The following is a 20,633-nucleotide window of genomic DNA, read 5'->3' as shown; positions in this document are numbered from 1 at the left end:
CTGTCACCGCCATACACTGCAAATATCATAAAAAGAATTCTGCCCTACAGTGCTGTCACCGCCATACACTGCAAATATCATATAAAGAATACTGCCCTACAGTGCTGTCACCGCCATACACTACAAATATCATAAAAAGAATTCTGCCCTACAGTGCTGTCACCGCCATACACTGCAAATATCATAAAAAGAATACTGCCCTATAGTGCTGTCACCACCATACACTACAAATATCATAAAAAGAATACTGTCCTACAGTGCTGTCACCTCCATACACTACAAATGTCATAAAAAGAATACTGCCCTACAGTGCTGTCACCGCCATACACTGCAAATATCATAAAAAGAATTCTGCCCTATAGTGCTGTCACCACCATACTCTGCACATATCATAAAAAGAATTCTGCCCTACAGTGCTGTCACCGCCATACGCTACAAATATCATATAAAGAATACTGCCCTACAGTGCTGTCACCGCCTTATCCTACAAATATCATAAAAAGAATACTGTCCTACAGTGCTGTCACCGCCATACACTACAAATATCATAAAAAGAATACTGCCCTACAGTGCTGTCACCACCATACACTACAAGTATCATAAAAAGAACTCTGCCCTACAGTGCTGTCACCTCCATGCACTGCAAATACAAAAAGAATACTGCCCTACAGAGCTGTAACCGCCATACACTGCAAATATCATAAAAAGAATACTGCCCTATAGTGCTGTCACCTCCATACACTACAAATGTCATAAAAAGAATACTGCCCTACAGTGCTGTCATCGCCATACACTGCAAATATCATAAAAAGAATTCTGCCCTACAGTGCTGTCACCACCATACACTACAAATATCATAAAAAGAATACTGCCCTACAGTGCTGTCACCGCCATACGCTACAAATATCATATAAAGAATACTGCCCTACAGTGCTGTCTCCACCATACACTTCAAATATCATATAAAGAATACTGCCCTACAGTGCTGTCACCGCCATACACTACAAATATCATAAAAAGAATACTGCCCTACAGTGCTGTCACCACCATACACTACAAATATCATAAAAAGAATACTGCCCTACAGTGCTGTCACCACCATACACTACAAATATCATAAAAAGAATTCTGCCCTACAGTGCTGTCACCACCATACACTACAAATATCATAAAAAGAATACTGCCCTACAGTGCTGTCACCTCCATACTCTGCAAATATCATAAAAAGAATTCTGCCCTACAGTGCTGTCACCACCATACACTACAAATATCATAAAAAGAATACTGCCCTACAGTGCTGTCACCTCCATACTCTGCAAATATCATAAAAAGAATTCTGCCCTACAGTGCTGTCACCGCCATACACTGCAAATATCATAAAAAGAATTCTGCCCTACAGTGCTGTCACCACCATACACTACAAATATCATAAAAAGAATACTGCCCTACAGTGCTGTCACCGCCATACACTACAAATATCATAAAAAGAATACTGCCCTACAGTGCTGTCACCGCCATACACTGCAAATATCATAAAAAGAATTCTGCCCTACAGTGATGTCACCGCCATACACTGCAAATATCATAAAAAGAATTCTGCCCTACAGTGCTGTCACCGCCATACGCTACAAATATCATAAAAAGAATACTGCCCTACAGTGCTGTCACCACCATACACTACAAGTATCATAAAAAGAACTCTGCCCTACAGTGCTGTCACCTCCATGCACTGCAAATACATAAAGAATATTGCCCTACAGAGCTGTCACCGCCATACACTGCAAATATCATAAAAAGAATACTGCCCTATAGTGCTGTCACCTCCATACACTACAAATGTCATAAAAAGAATACTGCCCTACAGTGCTGTCATCGCCATACACTGCAAATATCATAAAAAGAATTCTGCCCTACAGTGCTGTCACCACCATACACTACAAATATCATAAAAAGAATACTGCCCTACAGTGCTGTCACCGCCATACACTGCAAATATCATAAAAAGAATTCTGCCCTACAGTGCTGTCACCTCGATACACTACAAATATCATAAAAAGAATACTGCCCTACAGTGCTGTCACCGCCATAAACTGCAAATATCATAAAAAGAATTCTGCCCTACAGTGCTGTCACCGCCATACGCTACAAATATCATATAAAGAATACTGCCCTACAGTGCTGTCACCGCCTTACACTACAAGTATCATAAAAAGAATACTGCCCTACAGTGCTGTCTCCACCATACACTACAAATATCATATAAAGAATACTGCCCTACAGTGCTGTCACCGCCATACACTACAAATATCATAAAAAGAATTCTGCCCTACAGTGCTGTCACCACCATACACTACAAATATCATAAAAAGAATACTGCCCTACAGTGCTGTCACCACCATACACTACAAATATCATAAAAAGAATTCTGCCCTACAGTGCTTTCACCGCCATACACTACAAATATCATAAAAAGAATTCTGCCCTACAGTGCTGTCACCGCCATACACTGCAAATATCATAAAAAGAATACTGCCCTACAGTGCTGTCACCTCCATACTCTGCAAATATCATAAAAAGAATTCTGCCCTACAGTGCTGTCACCACCATACACTACAAATATCATAAAAAGAATACTGCCCTACAGTGCTGTCACCTCCATACTCTGCAAATATCATAAAAAGAATTCTGCCCTACAGTGCTGTCACCACCATACACTACAAATATCATAAAAAGAATACTGCCCTACAGTGCTGTCACCTCCATACTCTGCAAATATCATAAAAAGAATTCTGCCCTACAGTGCTGTCACCGCCATACACTGCAAATATCATAAAAAGAATTCTGCCCTACAGTGCTGTCACCTCGATACACTACAAATATCATAAAAAGAATACTGCCCTACAGTGCTGTCACCGCCATACACTGCAAATATCATAAAAAGAATTCTGCCCTACAGTGCTGTCACCACCATACGCTACAAATATCATATAAAGAATACTGCCCTACAGTGCTGTCACCGCCTTACACTACAAGTATCATAAAAAGAATACTGCCCTACAGTGCTGTCTCCAACATACACTACAAATATCATATAAAGAATACTGCCCTACAGTGCTGTCACCGCCATACTCTACAAATATCATAAAAAGAATTCTGCCCTACAGTGCTGTCACCGCCATACACTGCAAATATCATAAAAAGAATAATGCCCTACAGTGCTGTCACCTCCATACTCTGCAAATATCATAAAAAGAATTCTGCCCTACAGTGCTGTCACCACCATACACTACAAATATCATAAAAAGAATACTGCCCTACAGTGCTGTCACCTCCATCCTCTGCAAATATCATAAAAAGAATTCTGCCCTACAGTGCTTTCACCACCATACACTACAAATATCATAAAAAGAATACTGCCGTACAGTGCTGTCACCGCCATACACTGCAAAGATCATAAAAAGAATTCTGCCCTACAGTGCTGTCACCTCGATACACTACAAATATCATAAAAAGAATACTGCCCTACAGTGCTGTCACCGCCATACACTGCAAATATCATAAAAAGAATTCTGCCCTACAGTGCTGTCACCGCCATACGCTACAAATATCATATAAAGAATACTGCCCTACAGTGCTGTCACCGCCTTACACTACAAGTATCATAAAAAGAATACTGCCCTACAGTGCTGTCTCCACCATACACTACAAATATCATATAAAGAATACTGCCCTACAGTGCTGTCACCGCCATACACTACAAATATCATAAAAAGAATACTGCCCTACAGTGCTGTCACCACCATACACTACAAATATCATAAAAAGAATTCTGCCCTACAGTGCTGTCACCGCCATACACTACAAATATCATAAAAAGAATTCTGCCCTACAGTGCTGTCACCACCATACGCTACAAATATCATATAAAGAATACTGCCCTACAGTGCTGTCACCGCCTTACACTACAAGTATCATAAAAAGAATACTGCCCTACAGTGCTGTCTCCAACATACACTACAAATATCATATAAAGAATACTGCCCTACAGTGCTGTCACCGCCATACACTACAAATATCATAAAAAGAATTCTGCCCTACAGTGCTGTCACCGCCATACACTGCAAATATCATAAAAAGAATACTGCCCTACAGTGCTGTCACCTCCATACTTTGCAAATATCATAAAAAGAATTCTGCCCTACAGTGCTGTCACCACCATACACTACAAATATCATAAAAAGAATACTGCCCTACAGTGCTGTCACCTCCATACTCTGCAAATATCATAAAAAGAATTCTGCCCTACAGTGCTGTCACCGCCATACACTGCAAAGATCATAAAAAGAATTCTGCCCTACAGTGCTGTCACCTCGATACACTACAAATATCATAAAAAGAATACTGCCCTACAGTGCTGTCACCTTCATACACTGCAAATATCATAAAAAGAATTCTGCCCTACAGTGCTGTCACCGCCATACGCTACAAATATCATATAAAGAATACTGCCCTACAGTGCTGTCACCGCCTTACACTACAAGTATCATAAAAAGAATACTGCCCTACAGTGCTGTCTCCACCATACACTACAAATATCATATAAAGAATACTGCCCTACAGTGCTGTCACCGCCATACACTACAAATATCATAAAAAGAATACTGCCCTACAGTGCTGTCACCACCATACACTACAAATATCATAAAAAGAATTCTGCCCTACAGTGCTGTCACCGCCATACACTACAAATATCATAAAAAGAATTCTGCCCTACAGTGCTGTCACCACCATACGCTGCAAAGATCATAAAAAGAATTATGCCCTACAGTGCTGTCACCGCCTTACACTACAAATATCATAAAAAGAATACTGTCCTACAGTGAAGTCACCGCCATACTCTGCAAATATCATAAAAAGAATTCTGCCCTACAGTGCTGTCACCGCCATACACTACAAATATCATAAAAAGAATTCTGCCCTACAGTGCTGTCACCGCCATACACTGCAAATATCATAAAAAGAATACTGCCCTACAGTGCTGTCACCACCATACGCTGCAAAGATCATAAAAAGAATTATGCCCTACAGTGCTGTCACCGCCTTACCCTACAAATATCATAAAAAGAATACTGTCCTACAGTGCTGTCACCGCCATACACTACAAATATCATGAAAAGAATTCTGCCCTACAGTGCTGTCACCGCCATACTCTGCACATATCATAAAAAGAATTCTGCCTTACAGTGCTGTCACCGCCATACAGTGCAAATATCATAAAAAGAATTCTGCCCTACAGTGCTGTCACCACCATACACTACAAATATCATAAAAAGAATACTGCCCTACAGTGCTGTCACCACCATACACTGCAAATATCATAAAAAGAATTCTGCCCTACAGTGCTGTCACCACCATACACTACAAATATCATAAAAAGAATACTGTCCTACAGTGCTGTCACCGCCATACACTGCAAATATCATAAAAAGAATTCTGCCCTACAGTGCTGTCACCGCCATACACTACAAATATCATAAAAAGAATACTGCGCTACAGTGCTGTCACCGCCATACACTGCAAATATCATAAAAAGAATACTGCCCTACAGTGCTGTCACCGCCATACACTACAAATATCATAAGAATTCTGCCCTACAGTGGTGTCACCGCCATACACTACAAATATCATAAAAATAATTCTGCCCTACAGTGCTGTCACCGCCATACACTACAAATATCATAAAAAGAATTCTGCCCTACAGTGCTGTCACCGCCATACACTGCAAATATCATAAAAAGAATTCTGCCCTACAGTGCTGTCACCGCCATACACTACAAATATCATAAAAAGAATACTGCCCTACAGTGCTGTCACCGCCATACACTACAAATATCATAAAAAGAATACTGCCCTACAGTGCTGTCACTGATATATGCGCCATATGTAATACAAGTGAATATTGTCATACACTGCAGTCGTATGAAAAAAGTAAATATCTCCATATAGTGCTATCACTGCTATAAAGTGCAAACAGATTATCAAAAACATACTGCCATACTGTGCTGTCACCGCCATACACCGCAAACATAATATAAAATAAGATATCACCATATTGTGCAATCATTGGCAAACAGTGCAAATTTTATGTAAAAAGACATGCTGCCATACAGTGCAAAAATAACTTTAAAAAAATACCTCCATGCATTGCCGTCACCGACATATACTGCAAATATAATAAAAGAAAAATACCTCCATGCAGTGCTGTCACCGCCATATACTGCAACTATAATATAAAATAGGAAAATACCACCATATTGTGCAATCACTGGCAAACAGTGCAAATTTTATGTAAAAAAAAGGAAATACTGCGCAAAAAATAATTAAAACATAACGCCATGTAGTGCTGTCACTGTGATACACTCCAAATATAATATGGAAAAAAATACCGCAATGCAGTGCTGTCACCTCCATTCGATGGGAATATCATATGAAAGTAGTACATACCGCCATACTGTGCCTTCACCGCCGTATACATAGTCATCGAATACCAGTGTCGCATCACACAGGTCCTATTATTTATGAGCTTTTGGGTGAGGGCTGATGTCCCCTTCTGCAGGGGTGGCTGATGCACCCGGTCTGATACCCCTAAGGCCATCCCCGGACATTATGTAGGCCTGAAACTTATCGCAGCAGAAGGTGTGTTACAGTGTATGAGAATGACATCAGGTGCACAGCTCTCTCTCCTGTGCTGCTGGTTTGTTACAGTGTGTAAGTGCCGCTGCAATGTACAGTATCTTGGTGATGACTTCCTCCGCAGGGTCCTACGTCCGCCGGGTGCTTCACGTCTCTCTGGGCCTCCTCATCGCCTACCTCAGCGTCCCGGTGGTCCTGAACCTGGTGAACTCCCGGCAAGTCATGAACGCTTCCTTCAACCCCCTGCGGATCGTCAACACATACGGAGCCTTTGGCAGGTACCAGCGCCCCCCACTGACCAATACGCCATCATTGCTGGCCAAGCGAGGGGGCTGTCGCCCAGCTTACCCAGACCCCCCCAAACAGTCACTCTTCCTCCATATGCAGCAGTGCAGTATCGCTGGACTGATTAGCCACTCAGGACCTTAGAAAAGCTGGGTGACCACTGCTGGGGAGGAAGATGTAATGGCGATCGCCCCCATTCTTCTTCTGCAGTAACCACTAGAGGTGAAACCAGGTATTACACCCCCTCCCCCCACTTTCATAGGTAGGGATTGCTGGGATTCTAAAGACAGGAGGTCATAAATGGGCTGTAATACCACACACGGCCTGCAGTCAGGGGTGGCGCTATTTTTTTTTTTTTTTTTTAAGCCATGTTTTCTAGTAGCAGTTAACCATGAAGGGAGCTGCAAAAAATGTTTTTTTTTTTGGGGAGTGCATTACTTTCTCTCACAGCCCCCCCATCTCCCATCAGGATATTTTGGCCTCTGTCCTTTTATAAAACGATGGAAAATCCATATTTTTTTTCCCCCAGTATTTTCCTTTTCCATCTGATTCTGGATTTCGTGTTCCTGGCCACAGTGGAAGGTAAACACATGTCGGGGGACTTTTTTTTTTTGGACGGCGGAGGCCGAGTCTTGTGCGGGGCCCAGAGGACGGGGCTCGTCCAGAGCGAGAGCGGCGCCAACACAAACAGCTTCTGCCGAAATCCATCACCATAAAATCATCTCCAGCCCAAAGTGGATGGCGGAAAGTAGCTAATACCCCGCAGCGGAGGGGGACGGAGGGTGGCGGGAGGGCAGCGCCCGCAAAACCTACGGGTACGTGTAGAAGACCGGCCCCCATAGCACACGCTGCGGAGGCGTCATCCCGCCTCGCCCATAGGGATCCTCATGACGATCGATCATACCTAATCCCATAGGTAGAAATCCCTGCCAAGGACAGTTTTTTTTTTTTTTTTTTTTTTAAAGCGGTGAAAAAAAAATCATAAATTTATAAAAAAAAAAGAGGTTTTAAAATTAAATTTTCATTAAAATTAAGGATTAAAAAAATGAATTATCCTTTATTTTGATAGACGCAGATTTTATGGGCGCGGCAATGCCAGACATGTTACCACTTTATTTTTAAAGTAGGACGAGTTAGAACTTTTCTATGTTTTTATTTTTTATATGCGTATAAACAAAGAATATATAGCAAAAACTAAAAAAAAAAAAAAAATTATATATATAATTTATTTTAATTTTTTTTTTTTTTTTTTTATAGATTTTTGACACTTTTTTTTTTTATTCAATTGCTTGACGTATGTAGAGAAAATCCCGTCCGTTCTGCTATGAAGCCCGGCCTCAGGAATATGAAAATGGCAGCCCCCGTAATGACGTCCCATCAGTGCCCCGTTATCGTATCGTTTAAATGCCGCTGTCAGTGATTGCCAGCAGCATGTAAATGGTTGTACAGCAGGGATCGGACCAAGCTCCGGTCGCTGCTGGTTTACATGCAGGTGCCGGCTGTGTAGCACAGATGACGTCTGGTCGGGTACGAATGCGGGCTCATCATGGGGATAAAGATCAAGGCGTCAGTGGATGGAAAAATATTTTTTTTGCTGCTGGTGTACGGATATAAAGAAGTTTGTTTGCGTTCACTGTGTCTTGAAATGATAAGAAATTAACAGTTGCGAAAAATTAGGAAAAAAAAATGGCTGCTTTCTTTATAAAATGGCGCCACACCTGCCCACAGGTTGAACGCGGTATTGCAGCTTAGCCCCAAATGCAGCCGAGAGGCAGTAACTGATGGTAGGCTGTCAGATTTGGCTGGTATGGAGCGACCGCTGTAGACGGAGTATGGCTGCCAAGTCTGCGCGCCCCGCGGCTCGCGGGACCCTCCGTGGACTGCCGCCCTTCCGCTCTCCGGCGCTCGGTTCTGATTTCAGGACGACGCCGGCCCCGAGACCCCTGGTAATTTCAGCCTAAAGAAATAAAGCCCCTCGGCCGGTAATGAATCGGGGAGGACGTGGGACCTGACAGCCCTGCAGTCGCACAGTAGGAAGCCTCTTTTATGACTAATTTGGTGTCCCTGATTTACAAAGTGTTTGTTACCGCTGGGCTGCCAGCCGCGGCCATAACTCACCCGGCACTGCTACATATGAAGCGTGCGGCCCCCGCAGTCTAATAAAACCGCCCCTCAGATTTGCCGGAATAACTCTCCATTCCTTAATCGAGACGGGCCCCGGTGACTAATGTCGCTAAGAACGTGCTCATGAAGCAGGAGGTTCAGGATGAACAAATATCAATCTTAGTATGCCGCAGAAGCGGTGTATTTGTGTACTCATGGACCAGGAGGCTCAGGATGACAAATCACAGCGCAGCTTTCATTTAGAAAACTGAGGTGGTAAAATGAAAGCTGCTCTGTGATTGGTTGCTATGGGTAACAAAGCCAGGCACTTTTGTTAAAATGAGGCCTGTAACACTTGTGGTCATCCTGAGCCTCCGGATTCATGAGTACACATATAGAATGCATCAATGTCTTTACCTGATGTTGGTGAGTATTTCTATAGGCATTTGGAAGAGGCTTATGAAACTTGCCAGGAGCCTTTGGTGAAAGACATTGAGTCTATAGAGGTATTTGTGATAGATTTGTCCTCATGAACCAGGAGGCTCAGGATGAGCAAATGCCTATTCCTCCTTCTGACACAACAGAGGATGTATATCAGGAGTGTACATGGTGATGGAAGCCACCTAGAGCCTCTTTGGCTTGTAAAGTGGAAGCCCTTGTTATAGATCTGTAGTCATGAACCAGGAGGCTCAGGATGAACTGCGGTATAAATCTCCTCCGGAGCAGTACTGTATAGTTCACGATGGAGCCACCAGGTGACATCAGTCACCTGCAGCCATGATGGAAGCTGCTCAGCTAACTTCCATCCTTGTAGATGTGTACTGGTGAACCAGAAGGCCCAGGATGAACATAAGTTAGAAGTTCAGTCCTTTTGGAGACCTCGATCTCATTTTCTTGTTGCATTACTCCCCCAGTGTCACCAAGGAGCGGACGGAGGTGATCATCCAGGGGACGTCCAGTCTGGATCCCAACGACCCCAAAGCTGTATGGGAGGAATACGAGTTTAACTGCAAACCGGGAAATTTAACCCGCCGCCCCTGCGTCATATCCCCCTATCACTACCGCCTGGACTGGCTCATGTGGTTTGCAGCGTTCCAGGTAAGAAGCCAAATGTCCGTCCTGTCACTGCTGAAGAATGTGAGCGTCTGTGAGAAAGGCCAAAATGTCGTGTACAAGACGGGGTCTGAGCATCTCCAAACCGTGGGGTCTTGTGGGATGATCCCGGTATACAGCAGGTCTTGTGGGGTGTTCCCGGTATACGGAAGGTCTTGTGGGGTGTTCCCTGTATACGGAAGGTTTTGTGGGGTGTTCCCTGTATACGGAAGGTTTTGTGGGGTGTTCCCGGTATACGGAAGGTCTTGTGGGGTGTTCCCTGTATGCGGAAGGTTTTGTGGGGTGTTCCCGGTATACGGGAGGTCTTGTGGGGTGTTCCCGGTATACGGAAGGTCTTGTGGGGTGTTCCCGGTATACGGAAGGTCTTGTGGGGTGTTCCCGGTATACAGCAGGTCTTGTGGGGTGTTCCCGGTATACGGCAGGTCTTGTGGGGTGTTCCCGGTATACGGAAGGTCTTGTGGGGTGTTCCCTGTATACGGAAGGTTTTGTGGAGTGTTCCCGGTATACGGGAGGTCTTGTGGGGTGTTCCCTGTATGCGGAAGGTTTTGTGGAGTGTTCCCGGTATACGGCAGGTCTTGTGGGGTGTTCCCTGTATACGGAAGGTTTTGTGGAGTGTTCCCGGTATACGGCAGGTCTTGTGGGGTGTTCTCTGTATACGGCAGCGCTTGTGGGGTGTTCCCTGTATATGGCAGGTCTTGTGGGGTGTTCCCGGTATACAGCAGGTCTTGTGGGGTGTTCCCGGTATACGACAGGTCTTGTGGGGTGTTCCCGGTATACGACAGGCTCTGTGGGGTGTTCCCTGTATCCGGCAGGTCTTGTGGGGTGTTCTCTATATCCGACAGGTCTTGTGGGGTGTTCCTGATATACGACAGGTCTTGTGGGGTGTTCCCTGTATATGACGGGTCTTGTGGGGTGTTCCCTGTATACGGCAGGTCTTGTGGGGTGTTCCCGGTATACGACAGGTCTTGTGGGGTGTTCCCGGTATACGACAGGTCTTGTGGGGTGTTCTCGGTATACGGCAGGCCTTGTGGGGTGTTCCTGGTATACAACAGGCCTTGTGGGGTGTTCCCGGTATACGGCAGGCCTTGTGGGGTGTTCCCGATATAAGCGACAGGTCTTATGGGGTGTTCCCCGTATACAGCTGGTCTTGTAGGGTGTTCCCGGTATATGACAGGTTCTGTGGGGTGTTCCCTGTATCCGGCAGGTCCTGTGGGGGGTGTTCTCTGTATCAGTCAGGTCTTGTGGGGTGTTCCCGGTATACAGCGGGTCTAGTGGGGTGTTCCCGGTATACGACAGGTCTTGTGGGGTGTTCCCGGTATACGACAGGTTCTGTGGGGTGTTCCCTGTATCCGGCAGGTCTTGTGGGGTGTTCTCTATATCCGACAGGTTCTGTGGGGTGTTCCCTGTATCCGGCAGGTCCTGTGGGGGGTGTTCTCTGTATCCGTCAGGTCTTGTGGGGTGTTCCCGGTATACAGCGGATCTAGTGGGGTGTTCCCGGTATACGACAGGTCTTGTGGGGTGTTCCCGGTATACGACAGGTTCTGTGGGGTGTTCCCTGTATCCGGCAGGTCTTGTGGGGTGTTCTCTATATCCGACAGGTCTTGTGGGGTGTTCACGATATACGGCAGGTCTTGTGGGGTGTTCCCTGTATATGACGGGTCTTGTGCGGTGTTCCCTGTATACGTCAGGCCTTGTGGGGTGTTCCCGGTATAAGGCAGGCCTTGTGGGGTGTTCCCGATATAAGCGACAGGTCTTATGGGGGTGTTCCCCGTATACAGCTGGTCTTGTAGGGTGTTCCCGGTATATGACAGGTTCTGTGGGGTGTTCCCTGTATCCGGCAGGTCCTGTGGGGTGTTCTCTGTATCCGGCAGGTCTTGTGGAGTGTTCTCTGTATCCGGCAGGTCCTGTGGGGTGTTCTCTGTATCCGGCAGGTCTTGTGGAGTGTTCCCGGTATACAGCGGGTCTAGTGGGGTGTTCCCGGTATACGACAGGTCTTGTGGGGTGTTCCCGGTATACGACAGGTTCTGTGGGGTGTTCCCTGTATCCGGCAGGTCTTGTGGGGTGTTCTCTATATCCGACAGGTCTTGTGGGGTGTTCCCTGTATATGACGGGTCTTGTGCGGTGTTCCCTGTATACGGCGGGTCTTGTGGGGTGTTCCCAGTATATGGCAGGTCTTGTGGGGTGTTCCCGGTATACGGCAGGCCTTGTGGGGTGTTCCCGGTATACGACAGGTCTTGTGGGGCGTTCTCGGTATACGGAAGGCCTTGTGGGGTGTTCCTGGTATACGACAGGCCTTGTGGGGTGTTCCCGGTATACGGCAGGCCTTGTGGCGTGTTCCCGATATAAGCGACAGGTCTTATGGGGTGTTCCCAGTATATGACAGGTTCTGAGGGGTGTTCCCTGTATCCGGCAGGTCCTCTGGGGTGTTCTCTGTATCCGGCAGGTCTTGTGGGGTGTTCCCGGTATACGACAGGTCTTGTGGGGTGTTCCCGGTATACGACAGGTCTTGTGGGGTGTTCCCGGTATACGACAGGTTCTGTGGGGTGTTCCCTGTATCCGGCAGGTCTTGTGGGGTGTTCTCTATATCCGACAGGTCTTGTGGGGTGTTCCCTGTATCCGACAGGTCTTGTGGGGTGTTCTCGGTATACGGCAGGTCTTGTGGGGTGTTCCCGGTATACGACAGGTCTTATGGGGTGTTCCCGGTATACGACAGGGTCTGTGGGGTGTTCCCTGTATCCGGCAGGTCTTGTGGGGTGTTCTCTATATCCGACAGGTCTTGTGCGGTGTTCACTGTATACGGCAGGTCTTGTGGGGTGTTCCTGGTATACGGCAGGCCTTGTGGGGTGTTCCCGGTATACGACAGGTCTTGTGGGGTGTTCCCTGTATATGACGGGTCTTGTGGGGTGTTCCCGGTATACAACAGGTCTTGTGGGGTGTTCTCTGTATCCGGCAGGTCTTGTGGGGTGTTCTCTGTATCCGGCAGGTCTTGTGGGGTGTTCTCGGTATCCGGCAGGTCTTGTGGGGTGTTCCCGGTATACGACAGGTCTTATGGGGTGTTCCCGGTATACGACAGCTTCTGTGGGGTGTTCCCTGTATCCGGCAGGTCTTGTGGGGTGTTCTCTATATCCGACAGGTCTTGTGCGGTGTTCCCTGTATACGGCAGGTCTTGTGGGGTGTTCCTGGTATACGGCAGGCCTTGTGGGGTGTTCTCTATATCCGACAGGTCTTGTGGGGTGTTCCCTGTATATGACGGGTCTTGTGGGGTGTTCCCGGTATACAACAGGTCTTGTGGGGTGTTCTCGGTATACGGCAGGTCTTGTGGGGTGTTCTCTATATCCGACAGGTCTTGTGGGGTGTTCCCTGTATATGACGGGTCTTGTGGGGTGTTCCCTGTATACGGCAGGTCTTGTGGGGTGTTCCCTGTATATGACAGGTCTTGTGAGGTGTTCCCTGTATACGGCAGGTCTTGTGCGGTGTTCCCTGTATACTGCAGGTCTTGTGGGGTGTTCCTGGTATACGGCAGGCCTTGTGGGGTGTTCCCGGTATACGACAGGTCTTGTGGGGTGTTCCCGGTATACGACAGGTCTTGTGGGGTGTTCTCGGTATACGGCAGGCCTTGTGGGGTGTTCCTGGTATACGACAGGCCTTGTGGGGTGTTCCCAGTATACGACAGGCCTTGTGGGGTGTTCCCAGTATACGGCAGGTCTTGTGGGGTGTTCCCGATATAAGCGACAGGTCTTATGGGGTGTTCCCCATATACAGCTGGTCTTGTAGGGTGTTCCCGGTATATGACAGGTTCTGTAGGGTGTTCCCGGTATACGACAGGTTCTGTGGGGTGTTCCTGGTATATGGCAGGTCTTTGGTGTTCCGTGTATCCGGCAGTTCTTGTGGGGTGTTCCCTGTATACGGCAGGTCTTGTGGTGTGTTTCCGGTATATGGCAGGTCCTGTGGGGTGTTCCCGGTATGGGGAGGGCTTGTGGGGTGTTCCTGTTACATGGCGGGTCTTGTGGGGTGCACCCAGTATATGGCGGTTCTTGTGGGGTGTTCCCGGTATATGGCTGGTCTTGTGGGGTGTTCCCGGTATATGGCTGGTCTTGTGGGGTGTTCCTGGTATACAGCGGGTCTTGTGGGGTGCTCCCGGTATACGGCAGGTCTTGTGGGGTGTTCCTGGTATACGGCAGGTCTTGTGGGGTGCTCCCGGTATACGGCAGGTCTTGTGGGGTGTTCCTGGTATACGGCAGGTCTTGTGGTGTGCTTCCGGTATATGGCGGGTCTAGTGGGGTGTTCCCGGTATACGGTGGGTCTTGTGGTGTGCTCCCAGTATACGGCAGGGCTTGTGGGGTGTTCCCGGTATAGGGAGGGCTTGTGGGGTGTCCCAGTTATGGTGTGTCATGCCATAGTTAAAATTAGGCTAATAAAGTAAAAGTGAAGGTTGGGGATAGTTGTCCAGCGTCCATGTATATCCCCCTGTTTAATATGATGATGACTGTGCAGCACTTGGACATTATACAAACCTGCAGTCCTGATTCACTGTATAACCCCTGGTGACAACACACCGTTACATACACAGACTTATTTATAGGGGCATGACTTTTTTTTCCCTGTAAGGTCAATATGTTTCTAACCTTTAAAGAAAGTATTGTGGATTTGTATTTGCACTGTAGGAGTGCCGCTGTATTAAAGGGGATGTCCAGAATTAAAAAAAAAAAACATCACTGTATAAAATGCGCCATTACTTCCTATTGTAGTGTAAAACCTCTTGAATTTTAAAGGATCTGTTCACTTTTGACAAAACACACTGATCCCAAGGTGTCTTTTTGATTCTCGAGGATCGACTTTGATCTGTGATGGATCCTGGCAGCAGGTGTGAAGTTTTCCTACAGCACCACCGCAGACGACAGGGAGTATTACATGGCGATTATTGAAATTAATGGGTCGTCCATCTACAGACTGGGGGTCTTTTTTGGTAAAGCTTAGTGACAACCAAAAATAGATGCCAATTTATCTCCCATATGGGTTGTCAGGAGTTTCTTAGACTAGCTACATAGTTAGGGAAATTTGGATAGTGGCTCATTGGTTGCTGTTTCTCACCCCGCTTTCCCAGGGGCAGATAATTAGGATATTTAATTGGGAAATACTCTATAAAATTTTTAGAAGAGTGCAAGAATATTTGGAGAAAGGGTTAAAAAAAATACAATTTAAAAGGCCGCCCTCCGCCAAGTCGCTCCTCTTTACTATGCAGGGCAGGGTCCAGGAATAACAGCGCGTTTCGAGTTTACAGTGGAAAAGTCAGCGGCAGCTGGCACCCCGGGGAGGCAGACTTTTTGGGGGGGTGGGAGAGGGGCATTAGATTAATGGCGGCGGGTACGGCCATGCGTGTGGAAGAGAAATATTTAGGCAAAGCTACTTGTTTATGCAGCGGCCGCATGTGTCACTGTGCCGGTCACTGGTTGGCACCGACGCAGCAGTGGTGCCAACACGGAGAATATGTAAATGGTCTGTTATGTGGAAGCGGCAAGGGAAGGAAAACAAGGACAGAAGGGTCCAAAGAGAGCAGGGATGAATCGGACCCCATCCTCTTAAGGGCACAGTAGTAGCCGCCCTGGAGCCCGGTTTCCATAGCTTTGTATGGAATGTCACGCCTGACAACCCCCATGGGATTTGGAATGGCAGCCATATTGGTTGTCACCCAGGTTTTCTCACTGTTTTCAAGATCCCTGATTGCTGTAAAGTGACTGAAAACATTATTGGATACCCCCAGAGTGGGTAACAAGCCCTCCGTTTCCATCCACCGAGGGCAAGCAGAGGTGGAAAGTCACGAAAACTTTTGAAAGTTGCAGAACTTTTTGGACGCCCCTTTTACGAAAGTGGGGCTTGTATGGACATAGATGGCAGACATCATGTAGCCCCAGCAGCTCTTACAGCGGTGGCCCCCGGAGGTTGAGTGCCGCTGCCGCCGCCTGCTGCTGCTGCAGATCCAGGCCTGACGGTCGCGCACGGGGCCGCGATTGCCGCTGCCAGTCAGGAACGTGCTCAGAACAATGCAGCAGTGTTCCCCGTCTCGCCTTCTGCCAGTCTGATTCACACCTCACATCCTGACACAAGCCAGCAGGATCCGACTGCGCCCGCACCACCCCGACACTCAGGAGGAACCCTGCACTGATCGCGCCGGGATTTACACAGATGCTCATCAATGATGGAGTCCGTCTGCCGGACCTAGACAGTGGGGGGAAATAAGTATGTGATACGCTGCCGATTTTGCAAGTCCAAAGATTGGAGACGTCTGTAATTTTTATCGTAGGTGCACGTCACCTGTGAGAGACAGAATCTAAAAATAAAATCCAGAAAATCACATTGTATGATTTTCACATAATTAATTTACATTTTATTGCATTAAATAAACATTTGATCACCGACCAACCAGCAGGAATTCTGGCGCTCACTGACCTGTTAGTTTTTCTGTAAGAAGCCTCCTACTCTGCACTCATTACCTGTATTAATTGCATCTGTTTGACCTCGTTCACTGTATAAAAGACACCTGTCCACACACTCAATCATACTCCATCCTTTCCACCATGGCCAAGACCAAAGAGCAGCTTAAGGACAGCAGACACAAAATTTGTAGACCTGTACAAGGCTGGAATGGGCTACAGGACAATAGGCAAGCGGCTTGGTGAGAAGGCAACAAGTGTTGGCACAATTATTAGAAAATGGAGAAAACATGAGATTACTGTCACTATTCCTCAGACTGGGGCTCCATGCAAAATCTTGCGTCTTGAGATAAGGATGATTTTGGGAAAGGTCAGGAATCAGACCAGAACTACACGAGAGGATCTGGTCAAGGACAAGAAGAGCGCTGGGACCACAGTCTCAAACATCACTGTTATTAACACACTATGCCATCATGGATTAAAATCCTGCAGGGCATGCAAGGTCCCCCTGCTCGCGCCAGCACATGTCCAGGCTCGTTTGAAGTTCGCCAGTGACCATCTGGATGATCCAGCGGAGGTATTGGAGAAGGTCATGTGGTCAGATGAGACCAAAATAGAACTTTTTGGTCTCAACTCTACTCGCCGTGTTTGGAGGAAGAAGAAGGATGAGTACAACCTCCAGAAAACACCCTCCCACCCATGAAGCATGGAGGGGGAAACATCATACTTAGGGGGGCTTTTCTGAAAAGCGGACAGAACGACTGCACCGTATTGAACGGAGGATGGATGGGGTCATGTATCACAAGATTTTGGCCAAGAACCTCCTTACCTCACTGTCGTCAGTATATCAAATACTTATTTTCCCTACTGTTGCTCCAACATAGAAGAAATTGTTTTCTTGAATATATTTTTAAGATCTCTGCTTGCTACAATTGAATTGCAAAATTCATAGTTTCCATTCAGAGATTCAAAAACCACCCTGACCTACTGCTGAGGGTTTGTTTCAGTGTGTCAGTCCACACTTAGTACATGTTATAGTGTAATAGCGCAGACGTCTCAGTCCGGAGAGGCCGATTATCGTTTGCGCTGGACTCAGGTGTAACAAGTGCGTTGCTCTGTAATACTGTAGTATTGCAGTGTACTGTAATATTACCAATCTATGAAGCTCAGACGCAGACATGGGGGTCTTCAGTAGGACCCCAACTGCCATGACAGTACCATCAGCCACCGGTCATCCCCCATTTACAACCTCTTAAGTGCCAGTGTCGCCATTGATTGCGGCATCTAAGACGGTAAACTGCCATGATGGGACACGGCTCGGAGGACGGCTGTATAACACAGCTCCGTATACGTCCACCATACATGTGCTGCAGATGATGCCGATGATAACTGGAGCCGAGTGGGTCGGCCGTCTGTCGGCGGTGGGCACAAGGACTTGCCTAAATCCTCAGGTTCTGGTTGTAAATATTCGGGTTTTCATTCATTGACGGCAAACAGAGAGCTTGAAAATAGTAAAAAAATTACATCTCCAGAAAAAAAAAAAAAAAAAAATATAATATATATAAAGCTCTATGTATGTATGTGTGTATGTATGTATGTATGTCCAAGATTGGCATCCGCATCGTCGCAGCTACAGCCACAAAATTTGGCACAGTCACACGTCTGGACCCCGAGAGTGTCCTAGGCTATGTTGTGAGGCGAAATTTTAACCCCGCGCGTTCCAATTCACCAAACAATTTTGCCCCTATCTACATAATGGGGAAAGCTCTACACACAGTGGCTATTTATCTCTAAGCTCCTCAGTCTGTTCATATAAAGATCATTCATTGTGCAACACCCAAGTAGTGATCTCCGAGGCAGAGGTGATACGCATCCTGAAGGGACTTAAGGTCAAAAAGGCACCTGGCCCTGATGGTGTATCTGCAATGTGTCTGAAAGTATGTGCTTCCCAGCTTGCCCCTATACTGACAAATATACACAATGTGTCACTGAAAGAGTGCGTTGTACCTCAGTGTTGGAAAAATTCCACAATTATCCCTGTCCCCAAGAAAGTGGGATCCTCTGAGTTGAACGACTATAGACCAGTAGCACTCACATCTGTAGCTATGAAAGTCTTCGAAAGAATTATGATGTCCCACCTGATAAAATTCACGCAGAAGCTATGGGACCCGCTTCAGTTTGCCTATAAGGAGAATCGTTCGGCAAACGACACTGTCAATCTGGCACTGAAGTACATTTTGGATCATACAGATGAACTGCACTCATATGTCCGGATTCTTTTCATGGACTTTAGCTCAGCGTTCAATACCATTGATCCGAATTTACTTCATAAGAAAATGGTAGCTCTTGGAGTCCCTCTCAACTTATGCTTGTGGATTTATAACTTCCTGACAGCCAGGATACAGAGTGTAAAAGTTGGACCATTCACTTCGGACACCTTGGTCACAAACATCGGGGCACCTCAGGGGTGTGTTTTGTCCCCGTTACTGTTTTCTCTCTATACGAATGATTGCATCTCTTCAGCAGACTCAGTAAAAATCTTGAAATTTGCCGATGATATGACACTGATTGGTCTCATCAGGGGAAATGCTGAAGACTTGTATCGGAGTGAGGTGGAAAGAATATGTGACTGGTGTAAAGCCAATAATCTTGTACTCAACACTAAAAAAACTGCTGAGATGGTTGTGGATTTTAGGAAAGATCAACATGAGATACTTCCAATCTACATCCATGACGAAGTGGTTCTTAGGGTCACAGAGACCAAATTCCTTGGTGTTATCATCTCTCATGATCTTAAATGGGGGAAAAACGTGGATGCTGTTATAAGAAAAGCACAACAGAGGATGTTCTTCCTGCGTCAGCTGAAAAGATATGGTTTGTCTAAGAATCTGCTGATCTTATTCTTTAATGCTGTCATCAGATCTGTGATTTGTTCCTCTCTGATAGTCTGGTATGGGGGAGCCACTGCGCATGACAAACTCCGCTTACAAAGGACTTTCAGAACAGCAGAGAGAATTATAGGTTCCCCCCTGCTTAAAATCCAGGATCTTTATGATAAGAGTATTCGATCCCACGCATTGAAAATTTCATCCGATCCCTCTCACCCGGGACACTCCTCATTCCAACTACTCCCTTCAGGACGTCGCTTCAGAGTCCCCAAATGCAGCACCAACCGCCATATGAACAGCTTCTATCCACTCTCTGTTCAACAATTAAATCGTCATGTGTAGACTATATACTGTATCTGTCTTGTTAGATGTTACTTGTTGTATCTGTTGTTATATATTATGTTGCCTCTTTGCCACAAAGAATTCCTTGTATACTGTATATGTAATATGTACTTGGCGATAATAAATTTGATTGATTGATTGAAACAGTGTGTGCGTGTCAAGCCCCGCCCCTCATTATGATGTCATAATGGTTGACTATGGGATGGAGGATGTGTGATGGGTATATGGGCACTGGACTATGGGATGGAGGATGTGTGATGGGTATATGGGCACTGGACTATGGGATGGAGGATGTGTGATGGGTATATAGGCACTGGACTATGGGATGGAGGATATGTATGATGGGTATATGGGCACTGGACTATGGGATGGAGGATATGTATGATGGGTATATGGGCACGGGACTATGGAATGGAGGATATGTATGATGGGTATATGGGCACGGGACTATGGGATGGAGGATATGTATGATGGGTATATGGGCACTGGACTATGGGATGGAGGATGTGTATGATGGGTATATGGGCACGGGACTATGGGATGGAGGATGTGTGATGGGTATATGGGCACTGGACTATGGGATGGAGGATGTGTGATGGGTATATGGGCACTGGACTATGGGATGGAGGATATGTATGATGGGTATATGGGCACGGGACTATGGAATGGAGGATATGTATGATGGGTATATGGGCACGGGACTATGGGATGGAGGATATGTATGATGGGTATATGGGCACTGGACTATGGGATGGAGGATGTGTATGACGGGTATATG

General features: G+C 46.4%; 1 protein-coding gene across 2 annotated transcripts in view; it reads left to right on the top strand.

The window, feature by feature from the left end:
- The window catches only part of LMF1 (lipase maturation factor 1), a 229,513-nt gene that overhangs the window by 193,672 nt on the left and 15,208 nt on the right, over positions 1–20,633 (top strand). For both annotated transcript variants that reach the window (XM_073558439.1, XM_073558440.1), the window contains 2 exons: positions 6,818–6,971; positions 9,996–10,179. In XM_073558439.1, coding sequence (XP_073414540.1) covers positions 6,818–6,971; positions 9,996–10,179 — 338 coding nt within the window. The remainder of the gene's footprint in view (positions 1–6,817; positions 6,972–9,995; positions 10,180–20,633) is intronic.

Source organism: Dendrobates tinctorius, unplaced genomic scaffold (genome assembly GCF_039654945.1).
Source record: "Dendrobates tinctorius isolate UK_male_01 unplaced genomic scaffold, ASM3965494v1 ptg000257l, whole genome shotgun sequence".
Lineage (NCBI taxonomy): Eukaryota > Metazoa > Chordata > Amphibia > Anura > Dendrobatidae > Dendrobates > Dendrobates tinctorius.
The sequence above is the reverse complement of the archived record's forward strand: the minus strand, read 5'-3'. Positions and strand labels throughout refer to the sequence as shown.